Genomic DNA, 26,865 nt, shown 5'->3' on the forward strand with positions numbered 1-26,865 from the left:
CCATTCCATTTCTAAGGCTCCGTTCACACCAATGCGTTTTTTAGTGCTTTTTGCAGAAAGGCGCTACAGTCCATTTTTCCCTAAGTTCACACCTAAGCATTTTCTGCAGCATTTTGCAGAAATGCAGTACAGTCCATTTAACATGATTTCCTATGAGACAGGTTCACATCTCCGCGTTTTCACCCATATTTTGGAAAGGGTCAGGGACTTCTTTGAATGCAAAACATTGCGTTTTTGGTCAATTAGATGGTTGTGGATATATAGGTCAAGTTATACCTATATATCCTTCTAAAACATTTATTAGGTAATATTGCCCAAAATCAACCTCAACCTAATGTTAGGTTATACCTATATATCCTTCTAAAACATTTATTAGGTAAAATTGCCCAAAGCCAAACTAAACCTAATGAATTATGATCTCTTCCTCATATCTTCTGTTAAATTTAATTAACTTCTTTTTTTATGTCTATCCTAGATGGATATTTGATGCCCATTATATCCTCTACAACTGTTTTGGACGTGTAGGCCAATTAAGATCTTTGTTAGGTTATTTCCTCTTAGCTCTGTGAGCTTTCACATCCAAGGTGAGCCATTGAGTCCCATATATATATTTGATTAAATACTTTGTATTTGATACATTAAAATTGTTTGATAATTGTATAATTTTCTTTTCATATACCTTTAGACTGCTTCGGATCTCCCCTGAAGAAGCCCGTGAGGGCGAAACATGTAGGGAGTAACTACAATTATATAATCAAGTTTGAATCTCAGTTCCACTCTTAGTACTGAAATTGTTTTTATGTTTCTGTATTTTTTCCTTTTTTTTGTTTTTTTTGTTTTTAAATACAAAATAAAAATTCTATAACTTTTTAATGTTTGGTATTCATGTTCATGCACCTTGAAAGTCCCATCTTCTCTATTGAATATTTGGTTTTATAGACTTCAATGGGAACGCTGCAGAAAAGCGTGTATTGCGTTTTTGCCACGTTTTTGATGCATTTGGCTTTTAAAATCTGCCTAGCAACAAGAATTTTGTTTAAAAATGAAAAAAAGGGGGGCGCTCGTGAGCAGCAACCAGGATGGCTGCTTTCTAAAATCCCACCTCGGCCGCCGGACACATCGGCCGATCTTCGCCCTCCAGGGGGGGTCCCCCTGTTTCTTCTCTGGCCCCCTGTCTCCCTGGTGCCCTGATGGGCAAAAAAACGCCGGCCGCCCGTGCTTCCAGCTCCCGGCGGGCCGCTCCGGAGTTTGCGGCCTACCCGCCGGAGATCGCGGCTGAAGCCGCGGCCTCGATTTTTGGCCGGCCGCCCGACACTTCCAGGACCCCGACCGCGGATTCGCGGCTCCCGCCGGGGACCTCAGATAGAGCCCCAGACGCGATTTTGGGTCCCTCGCTGTCACCATCCATGGGTGGGTCGGACCCTGGCAGTGGGGAGGACCTGGCACCAGAGCCATCCCTGCAGTCTCCGATCCCATCCCTGCGGGATGCTGAGCTCCTACGCCGCTTTAAGTGCATGTTGCAGTCCGAGTTGTCCTCCGCTTCCTCCAAGCTGGCCGATCGTCTTTCACGGGAAATTCGGGAGTTGGGCAATCGGACAAACGACCTCGAAGATAAGATGGATGCGGCAGTCACGGTCATGGAAAACCACGAACAGGATCTGTGCGACCTCAAGAAAGAATTGGCGGACACGCTACTACGGCTTGAGGATTTCGAAAATCGTTCCCGCCGTGGCAATCTGCGGTTAAGGGGTATCCCGGAAACGGTTGCAGATCTTACTTCTACTGCTACTGCTCTGTTCCAGGAGCTGACACCCGCTATTCCCATAGACCGGCTTGAATTTGACCGCATACATTGTGCATTGGGCCCCAGACGACCGGAGGGGCCCTCAAGGGACATTATCATCAAGTTTACGTATTACCGCACTAAGGAAACTATCCTCTTGGCGGCTAGGAACAACCCTGACCTCAGCTTCCAGGGGCATCGCTACCAGCTCTTTGCGGACCTCTCCCAGACCACTCTTCAGAAGCGCCGCCAGTTGAAGCCCTTCACTTCGATCCTGGTGAAACGCCATATTAAATATGCCTGGGGCTTCCCGTTTCGCCTCACCTTCACCTACCAGGGCCGCAGTCACTCTGTGGCTACGCCGGAGGAGGCCCATTCTCTCCTGGAGTCCTTGCGCCTTCTTTCGCCTGATTCTGCGGATCGGAGCCCGGCTCATTCATCAGGATCTCCGGCACGGCCGCATCCTCCGGGCCGCATCTGGGAGCGGTCGTCCGATAGGAAGAGGGTTCTCCCCCAGACCCCTTCGCGATCCAGTCCTTCGTGTTCTTCTCTGGGCTGAGGATGTGTCTTGGACTTCCCGTGTGTCATCTCAGCGATGGACTTCTCTGGCGGGATCGTGAGTTTGGCCCTTGGGGCTCCCCCGGTTTGTCAGCATTCCGGGTTGGGACTGATCTGGTTTACCCCCCTGGGTTCCTTCCCTGGTTGGGTGGGAGGGGGTCCCCTCGCAGACTCAAGACTTATGACTTTCCGCTGCCGCAACCTATCTTGGGCCTGGGTGAGGGTATTTTGGTTTCTGTTGGTAGCATGGGGTGAGGGTTCCCTCGGGCTTCGGGGTGGGAGGTTGATCTGGCGGGCCCGGCTGGGTGGGAGGGGATTGGCCCCAAGGTTCTTTGGGTTTTTATGGGAGGTCAACACGGAGGCCTCGCTCCTGGGACCTTTAGTTTTATAGCTTCGGACCCCGTTTGATTATGTTTGTTGCCTTATTGCCCTTTTGCCCCCTGGGGGCTTTAGTTTCTGATGTTTTCATTTGCAGCCATGTGTCCGGTGGTAGAGCCACCCCTAACTGGTATCCTTCCTTTTGTAGGATGCGCGTCACCATTGGAGTGACAGAATTGCACTATTGTATATACTTTTTGTGTCTTTTTCCTTTTTTCTTTCTTTGTCTTTTTTTTCCTTTGGTTTTTTTTTTGTTCTTGTTTTCTGCAGGGTTCCAGGACGCCACGGTCCGCTCGCATTGGAAGCGGAACTTGCTAGCTGCTTTATGGGTTTTTCTGCCGAGCGTGTTGCGTTGATATCGCCATGGCCTCGCCCCTTTTGAAAATACACTCACAGAATGTTCAAGGCTTCAATTCGCCTCAGAAGCGGGCTAAAGTCTTTCATCACCTTAAATCGCAACAAATTGACGTGGTATGTTTGCAAGAGACCAGGTTTTCGCAGTCCTCCGCTCCGCGTTATCTTTCACCTCACTATCCCACCTTTTACACGGCCTCGGCTCCTGAGAAGTGTCGGGGTGTACTGATAGCTTTTCAACGCAATCTTCCCTTTGTCTGTGCTCGGAATATAGCGGACCCCACGGGCAGGTATTTGCTTTTGCAGGGCACTCTCTGGGACCAGGAGGTTACTTTTGTCTCTTACTACGCACCCAATCGTTTTCAGGATAAATTCTTTTCGCATCTTTGCACCATTGTTTCCCAACACTCCAAGGGTCTCATTCTTGTTTTGGGGGATTCAAATGTTACTTTGGATTCCACGTTGGATAGGCGCTGTGCACGGGGGGCGGCCCCTTCCCATGACTTGGTGCTGGAGGAACGTATGCGCTCTCTTTTGCGGACAGCGGGGCTAGCGGACGTCTGGAGGGAGCTTCACCCGACTGAACGCGACTTTACATTTTATTCCAGTCCTCATGATAGTTTTTGTAGAATTGATCATATATTTATGCCGGTTCAGCAGCTTCCCTTGGTCAGGCGGATAACTATTCCCTCCTCACCTTGGTCAGATCACGATCCCTTGGTACTTCTCCTTGCCCTCTCTGGGTCAGAACGGCGCCCTTTTCATTGGCGCATCAACGATTCTTTATTGACCACTCAGGCTACCTGCCAACAAATAGAATTTTTCTTACGTACATACTTCACGGAAAACTCGGGATCGGTCTCCTCGGCAGTGCCCCTATGGGAAGCGCATAAGGCCACGGTGCGTGGTCATGTTATACAGTTGGCGGCGGTCCGGAAGCGGGAGCGGGAGCGCCGACTTTTGGAGCTTCATTCTCTCCTGGCTTCTGCGGATGCGCGCTGGAAGTCGTCTCCATCCGCAGCCCATAAACGCGCTCGGGACGCTTTGGCGACCGAATTAGACTTACTTGCCTCTTCGGAGGCGGAACGGGCTCTGCGTTGGACCAAACACAAATTTTATTCCTGTGCTAATAAACCGGGCCCGATGCTGGCTAGGAAGCTCAATTCTGTGGGGAAACCCCATAAACCAATCCGACTGCGACTTCCCACAGGTGGATGTACTTCTAATCCCCGGCAGATTGTTTCCCAATTTTCGGACTTCCTTTCGCGCCTTTACACTACGCCTGATCCCTTCCCTGTGGCTCAGGCAGAGGCATTTTTTCAAGATCTTCGTCTTCCGGGATTATCCGAGGCAGCACAGGTGGCCCTCAATGCCTGTGTTACCGTACCGGAAGTGCTCCAAGCCATCAAATCTTTGAGGTCCACCGCGGCCCCAGGTCCTGATGGCTACTCCGGTCTCTATTATAAAAAATTCTCGGTCCTATTGGCGCCCTTCTTGGCTGCCTATTTCAATGAGTTACGACAGGGCTCCTTGCCCTCCCCGGACGCGCTTAGAGCACATATAGCCATGATTCCTAAGACGAACGAGGATGTACAGGAACCGCAAGCCTTTCGGCCCATTTCTCTTCTTAATGAAGACCTGAAGATATTGGGCAAGATTCTTAGCTGTCGCATCAATAACTATTTGCGTAGCCTGGTCCACAGGGACCAAGTGGGGTTTATCCCTGGGAGGCAGGCGGGTGATAGCGTTCGTAAGGTGGTCCATCTTATACATCTTCTGCAACAGCGGAAAATCCCGGGATTTTTACTGTCCTTAGACATATATAAAGCTTTTGACTCTCTATCCTGGGAATATCTGCGGTTTGTGCTGTCTCATTGGGGTTTTGGGGATTCTATCCTTTCTTGGATTCAAGCCTTGTATTCGTCTCCTTTGGCCTCCGTTAAATATGCTGGGTATTTCTCGGACCCCTTTCCTATTGGGCGAGGGACGAGACAGGGCTGCCCTTTGTCCCCGGCGCTTTTTGTACTGGCTTTAGCGCTCCGGACCGACTGCAATATATCGGGGGTTTCATACGCGGGACAGGAGTTTAATCTGAATCTTTTTGCGGACGATGCCCTCTTGACTCTTACTAAGCCTCTGACGACGCTTCCTAATCTGCAACAGGTTCTTGAGCGCTTCTCTTTGATTTCGGGTCTCCGTATTAACTTGGATAAGACTGTCGCTCTTAATATTACTTTGGATTCCGATTTGGTTTCACGCCTTCAATCCTACTTCCCTTATAAATGGGCTTCCTCCTCTCTTGAATATTTGGGCATCCGCTTGACCCCCACCTATGACTCCCTCTTTGCTGCGAATTATTACCCATTGCTTAGTTCTTTATCTTCTCTTCTGCATTCCTGGCAATTTCCGCACCTGTCTTGGATAGGGCGGGTTCATTCGGTGAAAATGACCGTCCTGCCTAAATTGTTATATTATTTTCGTACTCTCCCGGTGCGGGTTCCCCCTCATTTCCTTCGGTTGCTTCAGGCGAAGCTTATGCGTTTCATCTGGGCCAATAAGCACCCCAGAGTATCTAGAAATACGCTCTTTGCTCATAGACTTCAGGGTGGCCTTGGGGTGCCTAATGTAACTAAGTATTACCAGGCGAGCCAGATTGCCCCGCTGTCTATGTTGCACGCTTCCTCTGACGTCCCTTTCTGGGTCCTGCTGGAGCTACCTAACTGTGCCCCTATCCAACCGTTGGCGCTTCTATGGCTTCCCCCTGCCCTGCGCCCTATATCGCTGAGCCCGATGTTGCTCCATGGCTTACGAGTCTGGGACTCGGTACGTTATTCCAGTGGCCTGATGTCACCCTTTCTGCCTTTGCTTCCAATTGTTAACAACCCTCTTTTCCCACCGGGTTTAGATCACCCAAGGGCGTTCTCTTGGTGGGTGGCTCATGGGTTTTCGCAGGTACGACACTTTTTGTTTTCTCGGTCCTTCCCTACCTGGGATCTTCTTCGGGAGTCCCGGGATGTTCCCCCGGCGGAATTTTTCCGATACCTTCAATTGCGGCACTGGCTACTCTCGCTGCGGGGCACTTCTTCTTTTCCATACCAGAAATCGGCCTTTGAACAGCTTTGTCAGCAGCGCCCGGGCGCCCCGGGCCTTATCTCCCTTCTCTATGCAGCCTTGAACAGACGACAGTCGCATACTTCTCTTTCATATGTTGTTCAGTGGGAGCGTGACCTGGGGGTGGATGTGGATCCGGAGGACTGGAATAGGGCCTGGTCACTCATAGCTAAATGCTCATTCAATACCACCACGCTGGAGGCAGCCTATAAGGTATTGTTCCGTTGGTATTGGGTTCCGGCTCGTTTGGCCCAGGCTAATCCCGCTTGTAGTGATCGCTGTTTCCGGGGTTGTGGCCATCGTGGCGATGTCTTGCATATCTGGTGGTCATGCCCGAGACTGGTCCGTTTTTGGTCTCGTGTATTTGGCCTCCTTTTCACGTTGTTTCATCTATCCATACGCCGGGATGCTCGGTATGCCTTGCTTCATTGCCCCATACTGGGTCTCTTTGCTCATCAGCAGAAGCTGGCGTCCTATTTGTTTCTGTCGGCCACCAGAACAATTGCTCAGGCCTGGAAGAGTCCGTTTGTCCCTTTTCAGGGGGTGCGGGATCGTATGACCAATATGATGCTTAATGAGCAGATGTCGAGCATATGCAACGACTCCCAATGTAAATTCTCAAAAATATGGGAACCATGGTTGCAATATGCCTTTCCCACGCTTCCTTTGGCTAGTATGGGGATGTACTGGCGTTAGGCACTGGCATTTGATGGTGGCGCTCCTGGATCTCTGCCCCCTCTTCTCTTTTTTTTTCTTTTTCTCTCCTCTTATTTCTCTTCTCTTTCTTTCTCTCCATTTCTGTTATTTTTTTTTTGGGTGATAGTTGACAGTTGCCTTTAATTGCAGTTAGAATTTCATTACCGTCATTGTAACCTATGTGCCATTGATAGCCCCTGCGTGGGCGTACCTTCTGCCTTGTTGAAGTTAGAGCACTGTTTTTCTTTTATTATTATGTTTTTTATCTTATCGGTGCAATTGATAGCCCCTGTGGGGGCATGTTTTGTCGCCTCTGTTTTATACTGCTTAAAACTAATAAAAACTATTGAAATACAAAAATGAAAAAAAGAAACAAAAGGCAAAACGCACCAAAAACGCAAAATGCAACTCAGAAACACCTCAAACGCAACCTGCATAGGTGTTTTTTGGTCCACTCCGCCCCTTGAAGACGTCAAGTGACGAAACACGTTGGGCCTGGCCTAGTGGACGTGACATTGGAACGTTCCTCCCAGCTGTCGACTGTGTTGATCGCGGTGCAAGAGGTTCGTCCCTTGGTTTTACCCTTGTGGATGTGGCATTATAGAGGCTGTCACTGCTAGACACCTTCTTTGTGAGTGCAATACTTTACTAATAAAATTTTACTGGTTTTAAACGTACTGCACCATCATATCTCTTCTGATTCCTCGAGCTTTGCCCATGTTATTGGAAGATCATTTGCTGCTTAGCTGTTCCATATGTGCTGATTGGATCACTATTGGTTGCTGTTCCTCTCCTGGGATATCCTGCAGATCATTGCTCCCAGAGCAAAATGCTATCATGCTGGTTTATAATATAATCAGCATATAGCTCTGATGAGTGTATTCATTTCATCTGGTGTCGGATTTGCACATGGGTGTTTGTTTTCAAGATTGACATTAAGTTGATATTGGATTATCACTGTTATGGTGGCTGGACTTATGTTTATATTTATGAATTTATTTATATTTTTATTATTTATCCTTGCATTTTTGTGAATAATTAGCGCACTTTTTATTTGTACACTGCATAGGTGTGAACCTAGACTACATGGTTTTCTATGGAACATGTTCACATCTCTGCTTTTTTGAGCTCCTGTGTTTTTCTAAAGGGTCAGAGACTTTTTTTTTAAAAGCAAAAAAATAGCGTTTTTGCTACAATAGAGTTCAATGGAGAGTCTGCGGAAATGCATAGTAGTGAGTTTTTGCCGCGTTTTTGCCACATTTTTATACCGACAAGCAACAAAAAAATTCCAATTTAACAAAAAAAAAAGCAGAATAAAACGCGGTAAAAACACATCAAAAACGCGTGTAGAAGAATGCAAAATGACCTGCGAAAAAGCACTGCAAAACAGACAAAAAGCAAACTGCATATCTGTGAATAGAGCCTTAAGGCTACCTGACCTTGCTCTGTCTTCTCCTGTCAGATGAGGAATGTGATACAAAATGCACTCATTTAAAAAGTTGGTGCACCCTTTTTATTTAGACACTGCTTAAATAGAAGTTTGCTTTTCTAAAATCACACAGTGAGGGCTATTGCTAGATGCCTCACCTGCATATCAGCCCAACAGTGAATAAGGCCAAAGCCATGGAATCCACCTGGTTCCAAAACTCTGTAATATACTTAACAGCACTCTTCACATAACCACGATGTTCCGGGTCATAAAACAGCTGGAAGGAAGAAGACAGGGCAGTCAAAGAATTAGAATGTGTTCTAAGATATATACAGATCAGCAAACGATTGATGAGAAGATAAAAAAAACACCATTTCTAGATATACCATGGGGTTGATTTATTAAATTCAAAAAGCGCTGTTCACTTTGTAAAGGAATTTTTACTTTGTAAGGAAATTTTTTTCTTTAGCTTCCGCCATCCAATCATGTGCAAGCAAAAATAATTGAATTTGTATTTTCATCGCATGTAATTACAGTAAATGTTTGGTTCCATCCACTATTGTGGATGATAAGGCTGGATGTCACTCCACTTCCTCAAACTAAACCTTGCTAAAACCGAGCTCCTAGTTTTCCCCCCAGCCTGCGCCCCCCCCCCCCCCCGACCTCTCCATCATGACAAACAACGCCACCACCAGCCCCACCCCGCAAGCCAAAGTACTAGGTGTCATTCTAGATTCCAATCTGTCTTTCCAGCCCCAGGTCCAATCGCTGACAAACTCATGTAGACTCCACCTCCAAAATACGCCTAACCTCGGAAACCACAAAGCAACTCATTCACTCCCTTATCATATCACAACTTCAATACTGCAACTCCCTCCTCGCCGGCCTACCCCAACACAGGCTATCCCCACTTCAGTCTATCCTAAATTCTGCGGCCAGACTCATCCACCTCACCAACCGCTCCGTATCCGCCACCCCCCTCTGCCAATCCCTCCACTGGCTTCCAATTGCCCAACGGATCAAATTCAAAATATTAACATTGACGTACAAAGCTGTTCATAACACTGCCCCAAACTACATCACTGACCTGATATCCATCTACCACACAAAACGCACTCTCCGCTCCTCACAAGACCTCCTACTCTCCAGTTCCCTGGTCTCCTCCTCCCATGCCCGTCTCCAGGACTTCTCCAGGGCCTCCCCCATCCTGTCACCTACTCTCCTCACCTTTAGGCGCACCCTGAAAACCCATCTCTTCAGAGAAGCCTACCCAGGCCTCACCTAATTGCAGATCTCCTCAACTCCTCCTACCACTCCATCCCCCACAGCTATTTCTTCCTGTACCACTCTCCCCTCCCTCCTAGATTGTAAATCCAAGGAGCAGGGCCCTCAAACCCCTCATGTATCGCATTGTATTGTTACTGTACTGTCTCGTGTACTGTCTCCCACTATAATGTACAGCACTGAACAAACCATTGGCGCTATATAAATCCTGTATAATAATAATAATAATTGTAAGGGGTTTTCCCTTTAATTTCAAATTCCTGCCACTCAGGGAGTGGGTTCCATTGTAGCCCTGCCCCTATTTTATATAAGGGGGCCTGTTGGTGGAGCAGTCCATGTGCAGAGAACAGCCATGTAGATGGAAAGTGTTGGCACCCCCCCTCCCCCCCAATCTAGGAGAAACATCATGTGGCCTTATTAAGGACCAGCCTCAGGATGTTATGCCATATTATTGGGACTGCAATGGATACCATGCAATCAAATATTTGTGAGCTACTTTAAATATTGCACAGCATAATATAAATGCCATTGAAAAGCCTTGTTACTGACAATATAATACCTGGGAAATGTTGTAGTAGCCAGCTTGGGTCTAACCCGCTTTTAGAAGTCCCTCCCCTCTGCTCGCCGGTGTTTCATCAGCTTCCCGCTTTTATCGGAGAGCCCAGGAAACGATCCAACAGTTTGCGCAGCTGGCCATAGAGGTGAACAGAGACCAGATCATCTCTGACCACCTCTTGGAGGATTGGAGCGACGTCATGACATCCCTTCCAGTCCAGGGCGGAAATAAACAATTTATTTATGTATTTATTTTAAGCAAAATATCTTATTTTCTTTTGATCTTTTGCTTTCAAAGTTAGAAGAGAGATTTTGGGTCTTATAGATCCCAGATCTCTCTATAAAGAGGACCTGTCATCCCTTATTTCTACTACAAGGGATGTTTGCATTCCTTTTAATAGAAATAAAAAGTGATAAAAAAAAATTAAAGGAAAAGTGTGAAAATAAAAAAATAAGAAAAAAAAAATTAAAGCCATCTATCCCTCTGTGCTCACTCGCAGAAGCAAACACATGTATAAGTCATGCACGCATATGTAAACTGTGTTTGCAGCACACATGATGTGAAGTATTGATGCGAATATAATTCCATCTATTTATTCTGGTGAAAATGTTCGCCAGGACTGAGGATGAGAGCTTATACAAAATTGTGCGTTACCACTGAAATGGAGGGGAAATCCTATACTAGTTCTGATGATGACTGTCTGAGAGAGGAATCCCCCTTATTTTGTAAGGAGAACGATATAGACTGTAGTATTTTATTCAAAAGTATTGTGCAGACGTTCATGGGCGTACCCCTGAGGACATGCATGTGCACGAAACGCGTTGGGTGGAGCCTACATGCTGACGTCACAACTCTGACTCTGTGCTTCAGGACGGTGGCCATATTGGTATGTGGCATATCTAATGGTTTAATTGTTCTCCATGTGGAATGCTTTTATGTATACTACACTATATATCGTTCTCCAGGCTCTGTTTGGTGAGCATCTTCTTTCAGGATAAAACTGGCCCATTAGAGTTGTTGGAGAGTGTATAACACAGACCCCTTGTTATATTTGCTACCTAACAAGTAGCCCTCTGGTGAGTGTATAGTGGTGATGGATTGCACACCGGATTCCACAGCACTTTGTGGGACTAAACACGATTTGCTGTGATTGCTATTATCACACCACTGATACACAGATTCATATTGGCAGGACTTTTTTGTTTGTTATTATATTGATTGCACTGAGATATATTTACATTTAATTTACATATATTTTCTGTCACATAACCCTAATTATCTCCATTATCCCTTTAGCTGTGTACCACCCTTCTTGGTAGCTAGGGGGAACTAGAATCTAATCTTCAGTTAGGGGCTGGATAGCAGCCCAGATGCAATAGTCAGAGGGGTCAAATTTTGGTCAGAGCTGGAAGGCTCTACAGAATCAGCTCTCTGAGTCTTCCCCGTGCCCTGGGACTCTGGAGAGAGTTCTAGAAGCAGTGGGCAGATGTAAGGAGTGGCTGATCTGCATATACAAGGGACTCTGAGCAATCCCCAACAGGAGACTTGTCAAGGGGTCAGAGAAGCCCTTGAATATGAGAGAGCCTGCCCAGTAGCAAGGGAGAGTTGGAGGAGAGTTCGGGTGGAAATGGAGAAGTAGGTTGAAGTGTAGGAGCCTGAGAGGGCGGTCAGACGGGAGAGGGGCTCACTTACAGGTGGAGGAGCTGGACAGGAAGAAAACTTGCACCCTCACCGGCTCCCTGAGAGAGGACCACCTGAGCAGCAGAGAAGCAGCAGCCCAGCTAGAAGGCCTGGTAGCAACTAGAGATGAGCGAATCGAAGTAGGCGAAGTGGAATTCGAGTCGAATATTGCGAATCAAAATTTTTCCTAAAATGGCGGCGGACATGTGCGGCGACGGAGCGGGGATGTCTGGGAAGGCGCGCAGACAAGGCGCGCTGACCCATAATGCATTCCTTAATGACATGTGATCGCATTAGCCAATCAGCAGCCAGCCAGCCAGCACTGTGTAATGGTCGAGCTATATATAGCGGCCATTTTAGAATTCTTCATTTGCCTCCAGTCATTCAAGAGAGGCAGACCGCTCTGTATTAGGGACAGAGTTAGGGCCACAGAAACGTTACTTGGGGACAGAGAAACGTTACTTAGGGACAGAGAAGCATTACTCAGGGACACAGAATTGTTAATGAGGGCCACAGAATCGTTACTTAGGGCCAAAGAAACGCTAGTTAGGGCCACAGAATTGTTACTCAGGGACAGACAGAATTGTTACTGAGTGCCAGAGAATTGTTACTTAGGGCCACAGAAACGTTAGTTAGGGCCACAGAATTGTTACTCAGGGACAGACACAGAATTGTTACTTAGGGCCACAGAAACGTTATTAGGGCCACAGAATTGTTACTCAGGGACAGACAGAATTGTTACTGAGTGCCAGAGAATTGTTACTTAGGGCCACAGAAACGTTAGTTAGGGCCACAGAATTGTTACTCAGGGACAGACACAGAATTGTTACTTAGGGTCACAGAAACGTTATTACGGCCACAGAATTGTTACTCAGGGACAGACAGAATTGTTACTGAGTGCCAGAGAATTGTTACTTAGGGCCACAGAAACGTTAGTTAGGGCCACAGAATTGTTACACAGGGACAGACACAGAATTGTTACTGAGGGCCACAGAACTGTTACTTAGGGCCACAGAAACGTTATTAGGGCCACAGAATTGTTACTCAGGGACAGACAGAATTGTTACTGAGTGCCAGAGAATTGTTACTTAGGGCCACAGAAACGTTACTTAGGGCCACAGAATTGTTACTCAGGGACAGACACAGAATTGTTACTGAGGGCAACAGAACTGTTACTTAGGGCCACAGAAACGTTATTAGGGCCACAGAATTGTTACTCAGGGACAGACAGAATTGTTACTGAGTGCCAGAGAATTGTTACTTAGGGCCACAGAAACGTTAGTTAGGGCCACAGAATTGTTACTCAGGGACAGACACAGAATTGTTACTGAGGGCCACAGAACTGTTACTTAGGGCCACAGAACCATTACTTAGGGCCACAGAATTGTTACTCAGGGACAGACAGAATTGTTACTGAGGGCCACAGAACCGTTACTTAGGGCCACAGAATTGTTACTCAGGGACACAGAATTGTTACTTAGGGCCACAGAAACGTTACTCAGGGACACAGAATTGTTACTGATGGCCACAGAACTGTTACTTAGGGCCACAGAAACGTTAGTTAGGGACACAGAATTGTTACTCAGGGACAGACACAGAATTGTTACTGAGGGCCACAGAATTGTTACTTAGGGCCACAGAAACGTTACTCAGGGACACAGAATTGTTACTGAGGGCCACAGAACCGTTACTTAGGGCCAAAGAATTGTTACTCAGGGACAGACACAGAATTGTTACTCAGGGACACAGAATTGTTACTGAGGGCTACAGAACCGTTACTTAGGGCCACAGAATTGTTACTCAGGGACACAGAATTGTTACTGAGGGCCACAGAACTGTTACTTAGGGCCACAGAATTGTTACTCGGACAGACACAGAATTGTTACTCAGGGACACAGAATTGTTACTGAGGGCCACAGAACCGTTACTTAGGGCCACAGAATTGTTACTCAGGGACACAGAATTGTTACTGAGGGCCACAGAACCGTTACTTAGGGCCACAGAATTGTTACTCAGGGACAGACACAGAATTGTTACTGAGGGCCACAGAACCGTTACTTAGGGCCACAGAAACGTTAATCAGGGACACAGAATTGTTACTGAGGGCCACAGAACCGTTACTTAGGGCCACATAAACGTTAATCAGGGACACAGAATTGTTACTGAGGGCCACAGAACCGTTACTTAGGGCCACAGAATTGTTACTCAGGGACAGACACAGAATTGTTACTGAGGGACACAGAATTGTTACTGAGGGCCACAGAACCGTTACTTAGGGCCACATAAACGTTAATCAGGGACACAGAATTGTTACTGAGGGCCACAGAACCGTTACTTAGGGCCACATAAACGTTAATCAGGGACACATAATTGTTACTGAGGGCCACAGAACCGTTACTTAGGGCCACAGAATTGTTACTCAGGGACAGACACAGAATTGTTTCTTGAGGGACACAGAATTGTTACTGAGGGCCACAGAACCGTTACTTAGGGCCACAGAAACGTTAATCAGGGACACAGAATTGTTACTGAGGGCCACAGAACCGTTACTTAGGGCCACGTAAACGTTAATCAGGGACAGACACAGAATTGTTACTGAGGGACACAGAATTGTTACTTAGGGCCACAGAATTGTTACTCAGGGACACAGAATTGTTACTGAGGGCCACAGAACTGTTACTTAGGGCCACAGAATTGTTACTCGGACAGACACAGAATTGTTACTCAGGGACACAGAATTGTTACTGAGGACCACAGAACCGTTACTTAGGGCCACAGAATTGTTACTCAGGGACAGACACAGAATTGTTACTGAGGGACACAGAATTGTTACTGAGGGCCACAGAACCGTTACTTAGGGCCACAGAAACGTTAATCAGGGACACAGAATTGTTACTGAGGGCCACAGAACCGTTACTTAGGGCCACATAAACGTTAATCAGGGACATAGAATTGTTACTGAGGGCCACAGAACCGTTACTTAGGGCCACAGAATTGTTACTCAGGGACAGACACAGAATTGTTACTCAGGGACACAGAATTGTTACTCAGGGACACAGAATCGTTAAATTAAAGAGTAAGTCAGACAACATGCAGAGGAGTGGCAGAGGAGGCAATGTTTTAGGAGCGAGCAGACGTGGCAGCAGAGGAAGGGGTCGAGGCAGCACTATTCGCAGCCAGAGGCCAGTGCTCCCGGTGTCATCCGGCAGTCGTGTCTCCACCGACAACCCTGCCATCATTGATTGGTTGGCTCGGTCGTCTTCCTCTTCCCAGGTCACCTCTGACACCTACAGCCAACGGTCGGTGGGTACGTCAGACACAACCGTTAGTTGGCATGGCCCGGGAGCAAGCCCACTGAAATCATGTGTCCTCTACCTGCCCCTGTCCTTTGGTGTTCCCTCACCAAGCGAAGTATCGCATGCTGTGGGCTCAGCCCCACTGTACAGTGATGAAGAGCTAACAGAGGGCGGTCAGGAACGGGGGGAGACATCCGCCTTTTCAGCAGCCAGGCGAAGAAGTACTGGCGAGGAGAGTGGCTCGGTAGCCGGTCTAGAGACAGGTCTGTCTCCTGACCCAGACACAGCCGAGGGGGCTAGTAGTGAGGCGGAGACCCTACTTGATGATGAGGAGGTTGATCGCACTTGGCAGCCTCGTCGTCATCAGGTAATTTCTTCCGCATCATCAGGAGAAGAGGGTGCCAGCTTGGCAGCGAGCGAAACAGTCGGTGGGTTGCCCAGGAGGCAGCAGGGTCGCAGCAGTGTCAGTGGAGCCAAACAGCCACAGAGTAGAGCACCAGCTCCACTGCAGCCTACCACCACGGCCAGTAGTGGTGCCGGTGCGCACGGAGGAAGTAGCAGTCAGCCAGTGAGGAGTAGCGGGGGCAAAGTTTCCTACTCGGTGGTGTGGCAATTTTTCGTCAAGCCGCCCGAAGAAGTAAACGTAGCCGTATGTCGACTATGTGGCCAGAAATGCAAGCGTGGCCAGGGGGCCCATGTTGGGACTACAGCGTTGCGTCAGCATATGCAGCGTCACCATTCGGTGGCCTGGGAAAACCGTGATAAAGATACGGCGGTTCTGCCTGCCCCAGCCCCCGCTCCATCACCCGCTCCGTTACTTGCTCCGTCACCCGACGTCGTCAATCGCCCTCTATCAGCCAGTCAAGGCTCCAACACCTCTGCTGAGGGGAGTTGTCGCTCGTTGGCATCTTCCGCTCGTTCAGATGCTCCTTCTCCTGCTACTCCTCTTCTCGGATTCCGTCAGCAGTCTTTCTTGGAATCCGTTTCCAAGAGACAACAGTTTGCGAGCACGCACCCGACGGTGCAAAAGCTGAATGTCCTCCTGTCCAAGTTGCTGGTGCTGCAGTCCCTCCCTTTCCAAGTGGTGGACTCAGCACCTTTCCGAGAAATGATGGCTTGTGCCGCGCCGCGGTGGAGAGTGCCAAGCTGGCATTTCTTCGCCAAAAAGGCAGTGCCAGCCCTGCATTCACATGTAGAAGAGATGGTGGGCCAGTCTTTGAGCATGTCGGTCTCTGCCAAAGTGCACGGCAGCGCCGACGTGTGGAGCTGTAACTACGGTCAGGGACAGTACATGTCATTTACGGCCCACTGGGTGAACGTGGTGCCGGCACAGCCGCACCAGCAACTTGGACAGGTCACGACGCTTTTGCCTCCACGTTTGCACGTCCTTGGTCCAGCAAACATGTCCGCCTCTACCACCTCTTCTTCCGCCGTGTCCTCAGCCTCCACCCCCGTGCCAAGTCCCATTACCCGACCGGCATATCACATGTGCAGGGCGCAACGGTCTCACGCTGTGCTGCACCTGGTATGCCTTGGCGAACGTAGTCACACAGGGGAGGAACTTCTGAGTGTAATGAACAGAGAAATCGACAGATGGCTGTCTCCGCGCAAACTGAAAATCGGAACCATGTTGACCGACAACGGAAAGAACATGGTGTCTGCTCTGCGTCAAGGAAGGTTGTGCCATGCGCCATGCATGGCTCACGTGTTCAATCTGGTTGTCAAGCGGTTCCTAAAATCCACCATCCCACTGCAAGACATCCTTAAAATGTCACGTAAACTTTGCATGCATTTCAGCCATTCCTACACCGCAAAGCACACCCTCCTTGAGCTGCAGCGGCAGAACGGAATTCCACAGCATCGCCTGATCTGCGACGTTGCAACAAGGTGGAATTCAACCCTACACATGTTAGACCGCCTTTACGAGCAGCGAAAGGCCATCACCGATTTCCTGATGTTACAAGCGGATAAAGGTACTCCCCTGTGTAACTTCGATGTCAGCCATTGGCAGCTCATGCGTGACACCTGCCGCTTGCTCAGGCCCTTTGAGGAGGCCACGCTATTCGTGAGTCGGCAGGACTATGGGATGAACGACGTCATTCCTCTGTTGCACGTCCTTGAACAAATGCTGTTAACAATGGCTGGTCAGGGTGCGGTAGACGTGGCGCACAGATCTCAACGCCACATGACCCCTGTGGGGCCAGGACAGGAAGAAGAGGAGGATGTAGAGGAGGACATTTGTGCTCAGGAATTATTGAGTGAAATGGGTGGTTTTTCCACTCAGCGGACAGGAGTGGAGGAGCAGGAGCATCTGGTAGAGGAGGAGGAGGAGGAGACAGAGGACCCAGACGCACCGTGGCAGTATGCTGTGGAGATGGAGGCAGGGAGTCCCTCGCATTCCTTGGCACAAATGGCCCATAGCATGCTCGGTTGCTTGCGTAGCGACAGCCGAATAATAACCATCAGACAGAGGGATGACTTTTGGCTGTCCACCTTGTTGGACCCTCGCTATCGTTCCAAAATGGTGGCCTTTTTCACACCTGCTGAGAGGGAGGCCAAAATAAAGTACTATAAAAACCACCTATGTAGTCAGTTGGTCTCTGCCTTTGTGCGCCAACGTCCATCCTCAGACACTGTGGGCCCTGTGCGCTCGCGTTCCGCTGGCATGGCAGCAGGGGAGGGGTGGGGTGGTAGGAGCAGTGGCAGCTCCACCAGCAGCAGCTGCCTCAGTCTGCAGTCGATGATGAGTAGCTTTCTTCACCAGCGCAGTGAGGAAACTACTAACCAGCCGCAGCATCAGGTGGACCTGGAGCAGGAGCTCAAACAACAGGCTTGGGCCTACTTGGACAGCACCCTGCCAACCGAGGTAGACAATCCCCTTGACTACTGGGCAACGAAACTTGACCTTTGGCCCCAACTAGCTGAATTTGCCCTTGAAAGGCTGTCATGCCCGGCCAGTAGCGTGGCATCGGAGCGCGTGTTTAGTGCGGCAGGAGGTATTGTAACTCCGCGGAGGACACGAGTGTCCACCCAAAGTGTGGAGAGACTCACGTTTGTGAAAATGAATCAGGCGTGGATTAGTCTGGATTTCAAACCACCAGTTCCTGACACAACTGACTAAATCCGCCATGAATCATGCCCCAAACATGTGCCACTTTCAGGTCTCCTCACACTGCTGGTGGGTTCCATTTTGTCATAGGGTGCTGGCAGATTACGGGCCTCCCATTGCTGCTGCCAGGCCCGTAATCTGCCATGGGCCCCTGTACCGCCTCCTCATGCTGCTGCCAGGTCCAGAGTCTCTCATGGGTCCCTGTACGGCCTCCCATTGCTGCTGTCTCCATCGCCACACTCTGCCATGTGCCACTTTCAGGTCTCCTCACACTGCTGGTGTGTTCCATTTTGTCATAGGGTGCTGGCAGATTACGGGCCTCCCATTGCTGCTGCCAGGCCTGTAATCTGCCATGGGCCCCTGTACCGCCTCCTCATGCTGCTGCCAGGTCCACAGTGTCTCATGGGTCCCTGTACGGCCTCCCATTGCTGCTGTCTCCATCGCCACACTCTGCCATGTGCCACTTTCAGGTCTCCTCACACTGCTGGTGTGTTCCATTTTGTCATAGGGTGCTGGCAGATTACGGGACTCCCATTGCTGCTGCCAGGCCTGTAATCTGCCATGGGCCCCTGTACCGCCTCCTCATGCTGCTGCCAGGTACAGAGTGTCTCATGGGTCCCTGTACGGCCTCCCATTGCTGCTGTCTCCATCGCCACACTCTGCCATGTGCCACTTTCAGGTCTCCTCACACTGCTGGTGCTGTCCATTTTGTCATAGGGTGCTGGCAGATTACGGGCCTCCCATTGCTGCTGCCAGGCCTGTAATCTGCCATGGGCCCCTGTACTGCCTCCTCATGCTGCTGCCAGGTCCAGAGTGTCTCATGGGTCCCTGTACGGCCTCCCATTGCTGCTGTCTCCATCGCCACACTCTGCCATGTGCCACTTTCAGGTCTCCTCACACTGCTGGTGTGTTCCAATTTGTCATAGGGTGCTGGCAGATTACGGGCCTCCCATTGCTGCTGCCAGGCCCGTAATCTGCCATGTGCCCCCGTACCGCCTCCTCATGCTGCTGCCAGGTCCAGAGTCTCTCATGGGTCCCTGTACGGCCTCCCATTGCTGCTGTCTCCATCGCCACACTCTGCCATGTGCCACTTTCAGGTCTCCTCACACTGCTGGTGTGTTCCATTTTGTCATAGGGTGCTGGCAGATTACGGGCCTCCCATTGCTGCTGCCAGGCCTGTAATCTGCCATGGGCCCCTGTACCGCCTCCTCATGCTGCTGCCAGGTCCACAGTGTCTCATGGGTCCCTGTACGGCCTCCCATTGCTGCTGTCTCCATCGCCACACTCTGCCATGTGCCACTTTCAGGTCTCCTCACACTGCTGGTGCTGTCCATTTTGTCATAGGGTGCTGGCAGATTACGGGCCTCCCATTGCTGCTGCCAGGCCTGTAATCTGCCATGGGCCCCTGTACCGCCTCCTCATGCTGCTGCCAGGTCCAGAGTCTCTCATGGGTCCCTGTACGGCCTCCCATTGCTGCTGTCTCCATCGCCACACTCTGCCATGTGCCACTTTCAGGTCTCCTCACACTGCTGGTGCTGTCCATTTTGTCATAGGGTGCTGGCAGATTACGGGCCTCCCATTGCTGCTGCCAGGCCTGTAATCTGCCATGGGCCCCTGTACCGCCTCCTCATGCTGCTGCCAGGTCCACAGTGTCTCATGGGTCCCTGTACGGCCTCCCATTGCTGCTGTCTCCATCGCCACACTCTGCCATGTGCCACTTTCAGGTCTCCTCACACTGCTGGTGCTGTCCATTTTGTCATAGGGTGCTGGCAGATTACGGGCCTCCCATTGCTGCTGCGAGGCCTTTAATCTGCCATGGGCCCCTGTACCGCCTCCTCATGCTGCTGCCAGGTCCAGAGTCTCTCATGGGTCCCTGTACGGCCTCCCATTGCTGCTGTCTCCATCGCCACACTCTGCCATGTGCCACTTTCAGGTCTCCTCACACTGCTGGTGTGTTCCATTTTGTCATAGGGTGCTGGCAGATTACGGGCCTCCCATTGCTGCTGCCAGGCCTGTAATCTGCCATGGGCCCCTGTACCGCCTCCTCATGCTGCTGCCAGGTCCACAGTGTCTCATGGGTCCCTGTACGGCCTCCCATTGCTGCTGTCTCCATCGCCACACTCTGCCATGTGCCACTTTCAGGTCTCCTCACACTGCTGGTGCTGTCCATTTTGTCATAGGGTGCTGGCAGATTACGGGCCTCCCATTGCTGCTGCCAGGCCTGTAATCTGCCATGGGCCCCTGTACCGCCTCCTCATGCTGCTGCCAGGTCCAGGGTCTCTCATGGGTCCCTGTACGGCCTCCCATTGCTGCTGTCTCCACCGCCACACTCTGCCATGTGCCACTTTCAGGTCTCCTCACACTGCTGGTGTGTTCCAATTTGTCATAGGGTGCTGGCAGATTACGGGCCTCCCATTGCTGCTGCCAGGCCTGTAATCTGCCATGGGCCCCTGTACCGCCTCCTCTTGCTGCTGCCAGGTCCACAGTGTCTCATGGGTCCCTGTACGGCCTCCCATTGCTGCTGTCTCCATCGCCACACTCTGCCATGTGCCACTTTCAGGTCTCCTCACACTGCTGGTGCTGTCCATTTTGTCATACGGTGCTGGCAGATTACGGGCCTCCCATTGCTGCTGCCAGGCCTGTAATCTGCCATGGGCCCCTGTACCGCCTCCTCATGCTGCTGCCAGGTCCACAGTGTCTCATGGGTCCCTGTACGGCCTCCCATTGCTGCTGTCTCCATCGCCACACTCTGCCATGTGCCACTTTCAGGTCTCCTCACACTACTGGTGGGTTCCATTTTGTCATAGGGTGCTGGCAGATTATGGGCCTCCCATTGCTGCTGCCAGGCCTGTAATCTGCCATGGGCCCCTGTACCGCCTCCTCATGCTGCTGCCAGGTCCACAGTGTCTCATGGGTCCCTGTACGGCCTCCCATTGCTGCTGTCTCCATCGCCACACTCTGCCATGTGCCACTTTCAGGTCTCCTCACACTGCTGGTGCTGTCCATTTTGTCATAGGGTGCTGGCAGATTACGGGCCTCCCATTGCTGCTGCCAGGCCTGTAATCTGCCATGGGCCCCTGTACCGCCTCCTCATGCTGCTGCCAGGTCCACAGTGTCTCATGGGTCCCTGTACGGCCTCCCATTGCTGCTGTCTCCATCGCCACACTCTGCCATGTGCCACTTTCAGGTCTCCTCACACTGCTGGTGTGTTCCATTTTGTCATAGGGTGCTGGCAGATTACGGGCCTCCCATTGCTGCTGCCAGGCCGTAATCTGCCATGGGCCCCCGTACCGCCTCCTCATGCTGCTGCCAGGTCCAGAGTCTCTCATGGGTCCCTGTACGGCCTCCCATTGCTGCTGTCTCCATCGCCACACTCTGCCATGTGCCACTTTCAGGTCTCCTCACACTGCTGGTGTGTTCCATTTTGTCATAGGGTGCTGGCAGATTACGGGCCTCCCATTGCTGCTGCCAGGCCTGTAATCTGCCATGGGCCCCTGCACCGCCTCCTCATGCTGCTGCCAGGTCCACAGTGTCTCATGGGTCCCTGTACGGCCTCCCATTGCTGCTGTCTCCATCGCCACACTCTGCCATGTGCCACTTTCAGGTCTCCTCACACTGCTGGTGTGTTCCATTTTGTCATAGGGTGCTGGCAGATTATGGGCCTCCCATTGCTGCTGCCAGGCCTGTAATCTGCCATGGGCCCCTGTACCGCCTCCTCATGCTGCTGCCAGGTCCAGAGTGTCTCATGGGTCCCTGTACGGCCTCTCATTGCTGCTGTCTCCATCGCCACACTCTGCCATGTGCCACTTTCAGGTCTCCTCACACTGCTGGTGTGTTCCATTTTGTCATAGGGTGCTGGCAGATTACGGGTCTCCCATTGCTGCTGCCAGGCCCGTAATCTGCCATGGGCCCCCGTACCGACTACTCATGCTGTGACGTTGCAACAAGGTGGAATTCAACCCTACATATGTTAGACCGCCTTTACGAACAGCGAAAGGCCATCACAAATGTCCTGATGTTACAAGCGGATAAAGGTACTCCCCTGTGTAACTTAGATGTCAGCCATTGGCAGCTCATGCGTGACACCTGCCGCTTGCTGAGGCCCTTTGAGGAGGCCACGCTATTCGTGAGTCGGCAGGACTATGGGATGAACGACGTCATTCCTCTGTTGCACGTCCTGGAACAAATGCTGTTAACAATGGCTGGTCAGGGTGCGGTAGACGTGGCGCACAGATCTCAACGCCACATGACCCCTGTGGGGGCAGGACAGGAAGAAAAGGAGGAGGTAGAGGAGGACATTGGTGCTCAGGAATTATTGAGTGAAATGGGTGGTTTTTCCACTCAGCGGACAGGAGTGGAGGAGCAGGAGCATCTGGTAGAGGAGGAGGAGGAGGAGACAGAGGACCCAGACGCACCGTGGCAGTATGCTGTGGAGATGGAGGCAGGGAGTCCCTCGCATTCCTTGGCACAAATGGCCCATAGCATGCTCGGTTGCTTGCGTAGCGACAGCCGAATAATAGTCATCAGACAGAGGGATGACTTTTGGCTGTCCACCTTGTTGGACCCTCGCTACCGTTCAAAAATGGTGGCCTTTTTCACACCTGCTGAGAGGGAGGCCAAAATAATGTACTATAAAAACCACCTATGTAGTCAGTTGGTCTCTGCCTTTCTGCGCCAACGTCCATCCTCAGACACTGTGGGCCTGTGCGCTCGCGTTCCGCTGCCATGGCAGCAGGGGAGGGGTGGGGTGGTAGGAGCAGTGGCAGCTCCACCAGAAGCGGCTGCCTCAGTCTGCAGTCGATGATGAGTAGCTTTCTTCACCAGCGCAGTGAGGAAACTACTAACCAGCCGCAGCAGCAGCAGCAGCATCAGGTGGACCTGGAGCAGGAGCTCAAACAACAGGCTTGGGCCTACTTGGACAGCACCCTGCCAACCGAGGTAGACAATCCCCTTGACTACTGGGCAACGAAACTTGACCTTTGGCCCCAACTAGCTGAATTTGCCCTTGAAAGGCTGTCATGCCCGGCCAGTAGCGTGGCATCGGAGCGCGTGTTTAGTGCGGCAGGAGGTATTGTAACTCCGCGGAGGACACGACTGTCCACCCAAAGTGTGGAGACACTCACGTTTGTGAAAATGAATCAGGCGTGGATTAGTCTGGATTTCAAACCACCAGTTCCTGACACAACTGACTAAATCCGCCATGAATAATGCCCCAAACATGTGCCACTTTTAGGTCTCCTTACACTGCTGGTGGGTTCCATTTTGCCATAGGGTGCTGGCAGATTACGGGCCTCCCATTGCTGCTGCCAGGCCCGTAATCTGCTATGGGCACCTGTACCGCCTCCTCATGCTGCTGCCAGGTCCAGAGTGTGTCATGGGTCCCTGTACGGCCTCCCATTTCTGCTGTCTCCATCGCCACACTGTGCCATGTGCCACTTTCAGGTCTCCTCACACTGCTGGTGGGTTCCATTTTGTCATAGGGTGCTGGCAGATTACGGGCCTCCCATTGCTGCTGCCAGGCCCGTAATCTGCCATGGGCCCCTGTACCGCCTCCTCATGCTGCTGCCAGGTCCAGAGTGTCTCATGGGTCCCTGTATGGCCTCCCATTGCTGCTGTCTCCATCGCCACACTCTGCCATGTGCCACTTTCAGGTCTCCTCACACTGCTGGTGGGTTCCATTTTTGTCATAGGGTGCTGTATGGCCTCCCATTGCTGCTGCCTCCACCGCCACACTGTGGCTCCACACTCTGGTTTTGGCCCCGTGACTGCCCAAATGAGTGAAGTGTGCGGTGAATCTAAGATCGACGGCACTCATCTGCATGTCATACTGACTGACAGTATTATTTCTCTTCCCCAGCAGACTCGAAGGGCATTTAAATTAAAGGTACAGTGTTCTGCACTAATATAAAGGCTCTCTGAAGCCTAGAAACACCCTTTTATAAGTTAAATTTGCAGCGAATATATTCGCATCGAATCAAATTTATTCCTCGAATTCGCCGAATCAGCCGAATCGAATTTTTGAATACTTCGCTCATCTCTAGTTACCGCTTTAGATTTACAGAGGAGATCTGATATTCGAATTATTGGCCATGATTTGACATTCGCAGAGATACCTCACATGTGTGGAACTCAGGAAATCCTCCCTCTTAGATTGGGACTTTTGAGGCACGTTACACAAAACTTGTAAAATAGTAAAACAAACGTTATTGTACAGAGTATTATAAATCCCTTGTTATCCATTCATGTGACATTGGCATTCTTGTTTTGGTACTTTATGTACTCAAATGTCCCAATCTAAGAGGAGGGCTTTCCTGTTTTCTACCTATTTGAAGGATGATGGCACTGTCCAACACCATACCAGCATTCATCACATGTGGGATGATCACTGTTTGTGTGTGTGCGGGACTGACGCATTTAAACATCTTTTGACAGCAATAGGCACATGACAGGTATTCTATATAGAGTGATCTAGGGTCCCCCTCCTCTCCACTTAAAAGCTAAACAGCGGAACAAAGCCAATCCAAGCTTTGTTTGGCTGTTCATTTGAGTCCTCCAGTGGGAAAAATGATTGAAGGCATCATCCCGGTAAAACTGTTTGAAGTCAAGCAACGTACGGGTATGTCGTTGGTCCTCAAGGGTTTTTTTTTTACTTATTTTACTATAGATTGCATAGAAAATAAAATCCCACTACACTTGTGGATATAAATGCGGTCCTTGGGCCCTGTTAAATTGGACGTCGCTGGACTAGACTACACATGGATAGAGATGACTGTAGTATTTCTTACTTGGTAAGGGGTGAGGAGTTAAAATGATGGGAAGAGAGAAATATCTATACTCAACTCATAAACCTTTCTGTACTGAGAAGCACCCAGTCATGAATTGTGCTGATGGACACAACAGACCTTTCACAGACACATCTGCACCCACAGTAAACAGTGACTGTGTTTAATGGGGTATACGCTGTATGTACAGATTTCTCCCCCACTTAACATACTATGTCTACCACCAAACTTACCATTTTGCCCTTTTGACCATGTTACTACAGCTGAGGTTGCTAAACCTTTCACTGATGTTCACCTAGCCATCTGCCCCCTGAATTGTCTCCCCTCAGAACTGTTCTGGTGACCTTCTTTCTTTATTCTAGGCTCTCTTCAGTCTCTCCCTCACTTTGGACATCTTCTACTTCCTCTTTTAAACATGCACTGTTTACCCCATACTTAAATAGCCCTTGCTCGACCCTAATAGTCTAAACACCTTAAGACTCAACTCCTTTTTCCAAACTTCTAAAATGCCTAATCGGAAATGCTGCCTCACTGATAACAACCTTCTTAACTTACTAACTGCTACAACCAATAACCACTGCTCCATAATCATACCATTAGACCTTTCTGCTGCCTTTGATACATTTAACCATCTGTTCCTCCTCAAAAAACTCTACTCCCTCTGTCTCCAATATTCTGCTCTCTCTTGGGTTTCCTCCTACCTATCTAAGTGCTCAAAATCACCAATAATTTCATCTCTTCCTCTCCTTTTCCACTTTCCATACAGGTTCTCCAAGGAGTCCTCCAACCCCTTCTATTCTCGATCTACTCCTCCTCCCTTCATTGGATGAAGCTTTTACTCAAAGATATCACATGCCTGACAAAGAGGTCCAGCATTGCCCCTAATGCTTTGAACTTTCTTGCTGTGATGTGATCTCTTTGAATAAAAGTGTTTGGACATTACTAAAGTCTACTATCCTTGGTGTTCCCGTGAATATACATATTGACCTGTGATGTTACCAGTTCCCAGCTGGTTGTTGCCGCAGCACCCGTTTAGCTTCCAGCCCATTTCAGGAAAGTGTGCGATGGGAATATTGCAAATTTCTACTCTTACAACACCCAAATCTATCTCTCAACTCACTCCTTCAGTCTCCTTGGGCATTACTAATTTACTAACTGACATTTTAGTGTGAGGACACGCCACATCCTCAAACTCAATTTTTTTAAAACTAAGCTCATAATATTCTCCCCCACTCCGAGCCCCCTCTCCTGCCTTTCCCCTCAAGATCAATAGCACAATCATATGTCCCCCCCCATGCCAGGGTGCTAGGTGCAATCCTGGACTATGACCTCCCCTTTGAGCCCCACATCCAATCATTGTCCAAATCTTTGTTGCCTTTGATATCCTTTTACTCCCTTATCTCTTCCCTAGACTAATGGAATTGGCCTGCTTTTACAGGCTAGCCCCCTTCAATCCATCATGTATACTGCTGCCAGGCTCATCCACCGTACCACCCCTCTCTGCCAATTCCTTCACTGGCTTCCCCTTACTCAGCAAATAAAACTGAAAATGCTAACAACAACCTACAAAGCCATCCACAACTCTGCCGCAAACTACATTAATATTTTTATACAGTATTTATATAGCGCCAAAGGGTATGCTCAGCGCTGTACAATAGCAAGGGGGACAGAACATGAGACAAGACAGTAACAATACAATACACGAGGGGTTCGAGGGCCCTGCTCTTTCGAGCTTACAATCTAGGAGGGAGGGGAAGGTGGCACAGGAGGAGATGCCTGTGGGGGATGGAGTGGCGGGAGGAGTGGAGGAGGTTAGTTGTTAGGTGAGGTCGGGTGTTAGGTGAGGTTG

General features: G+C 49.9%; 1 protein-coding gene across 1 annotated transcript in view; it reads right to left on the bottom strand.

Moving 5' to 3' along the window:
- LOC149449525 (transient receptor potential cation channel subfamily M member 2-like) overlaps positions 1 to 26,865 on the bottom strand; it is a gene marked incomplete at its 5' end in the record, with an annotated part of 143,796 nt that overhangs the window by 83,853 nt on the left and 33,078 nt on the right. Inside the window, one exon of the mRNA XM_089693137.1 lies at positions 8,468 to 8,586. Coding sequence (XP_089549263.1) covers positions 8,468 to 8,586 — 119 coding nt within the window. The remainder of the gene's footprint in view (positions 1 to 8,467; positions 8,587 to 26,865) is intronic.

The sequence above is a fragment of the Staurois parvus genome, unplaced genomic scaffold (assembly GCF_062004578.1).
Source record: "Staurois parvus isolate SC_StPar_1 unplaced genomic scaffold, SC_StPar_1.0 ptg000615l, whole genome shotgun sequence".
NCBI lineage: Eukaryota > Metazoa > Chordata > Amphibia > Anura > Ranidae > Staurois > Staurois parvus.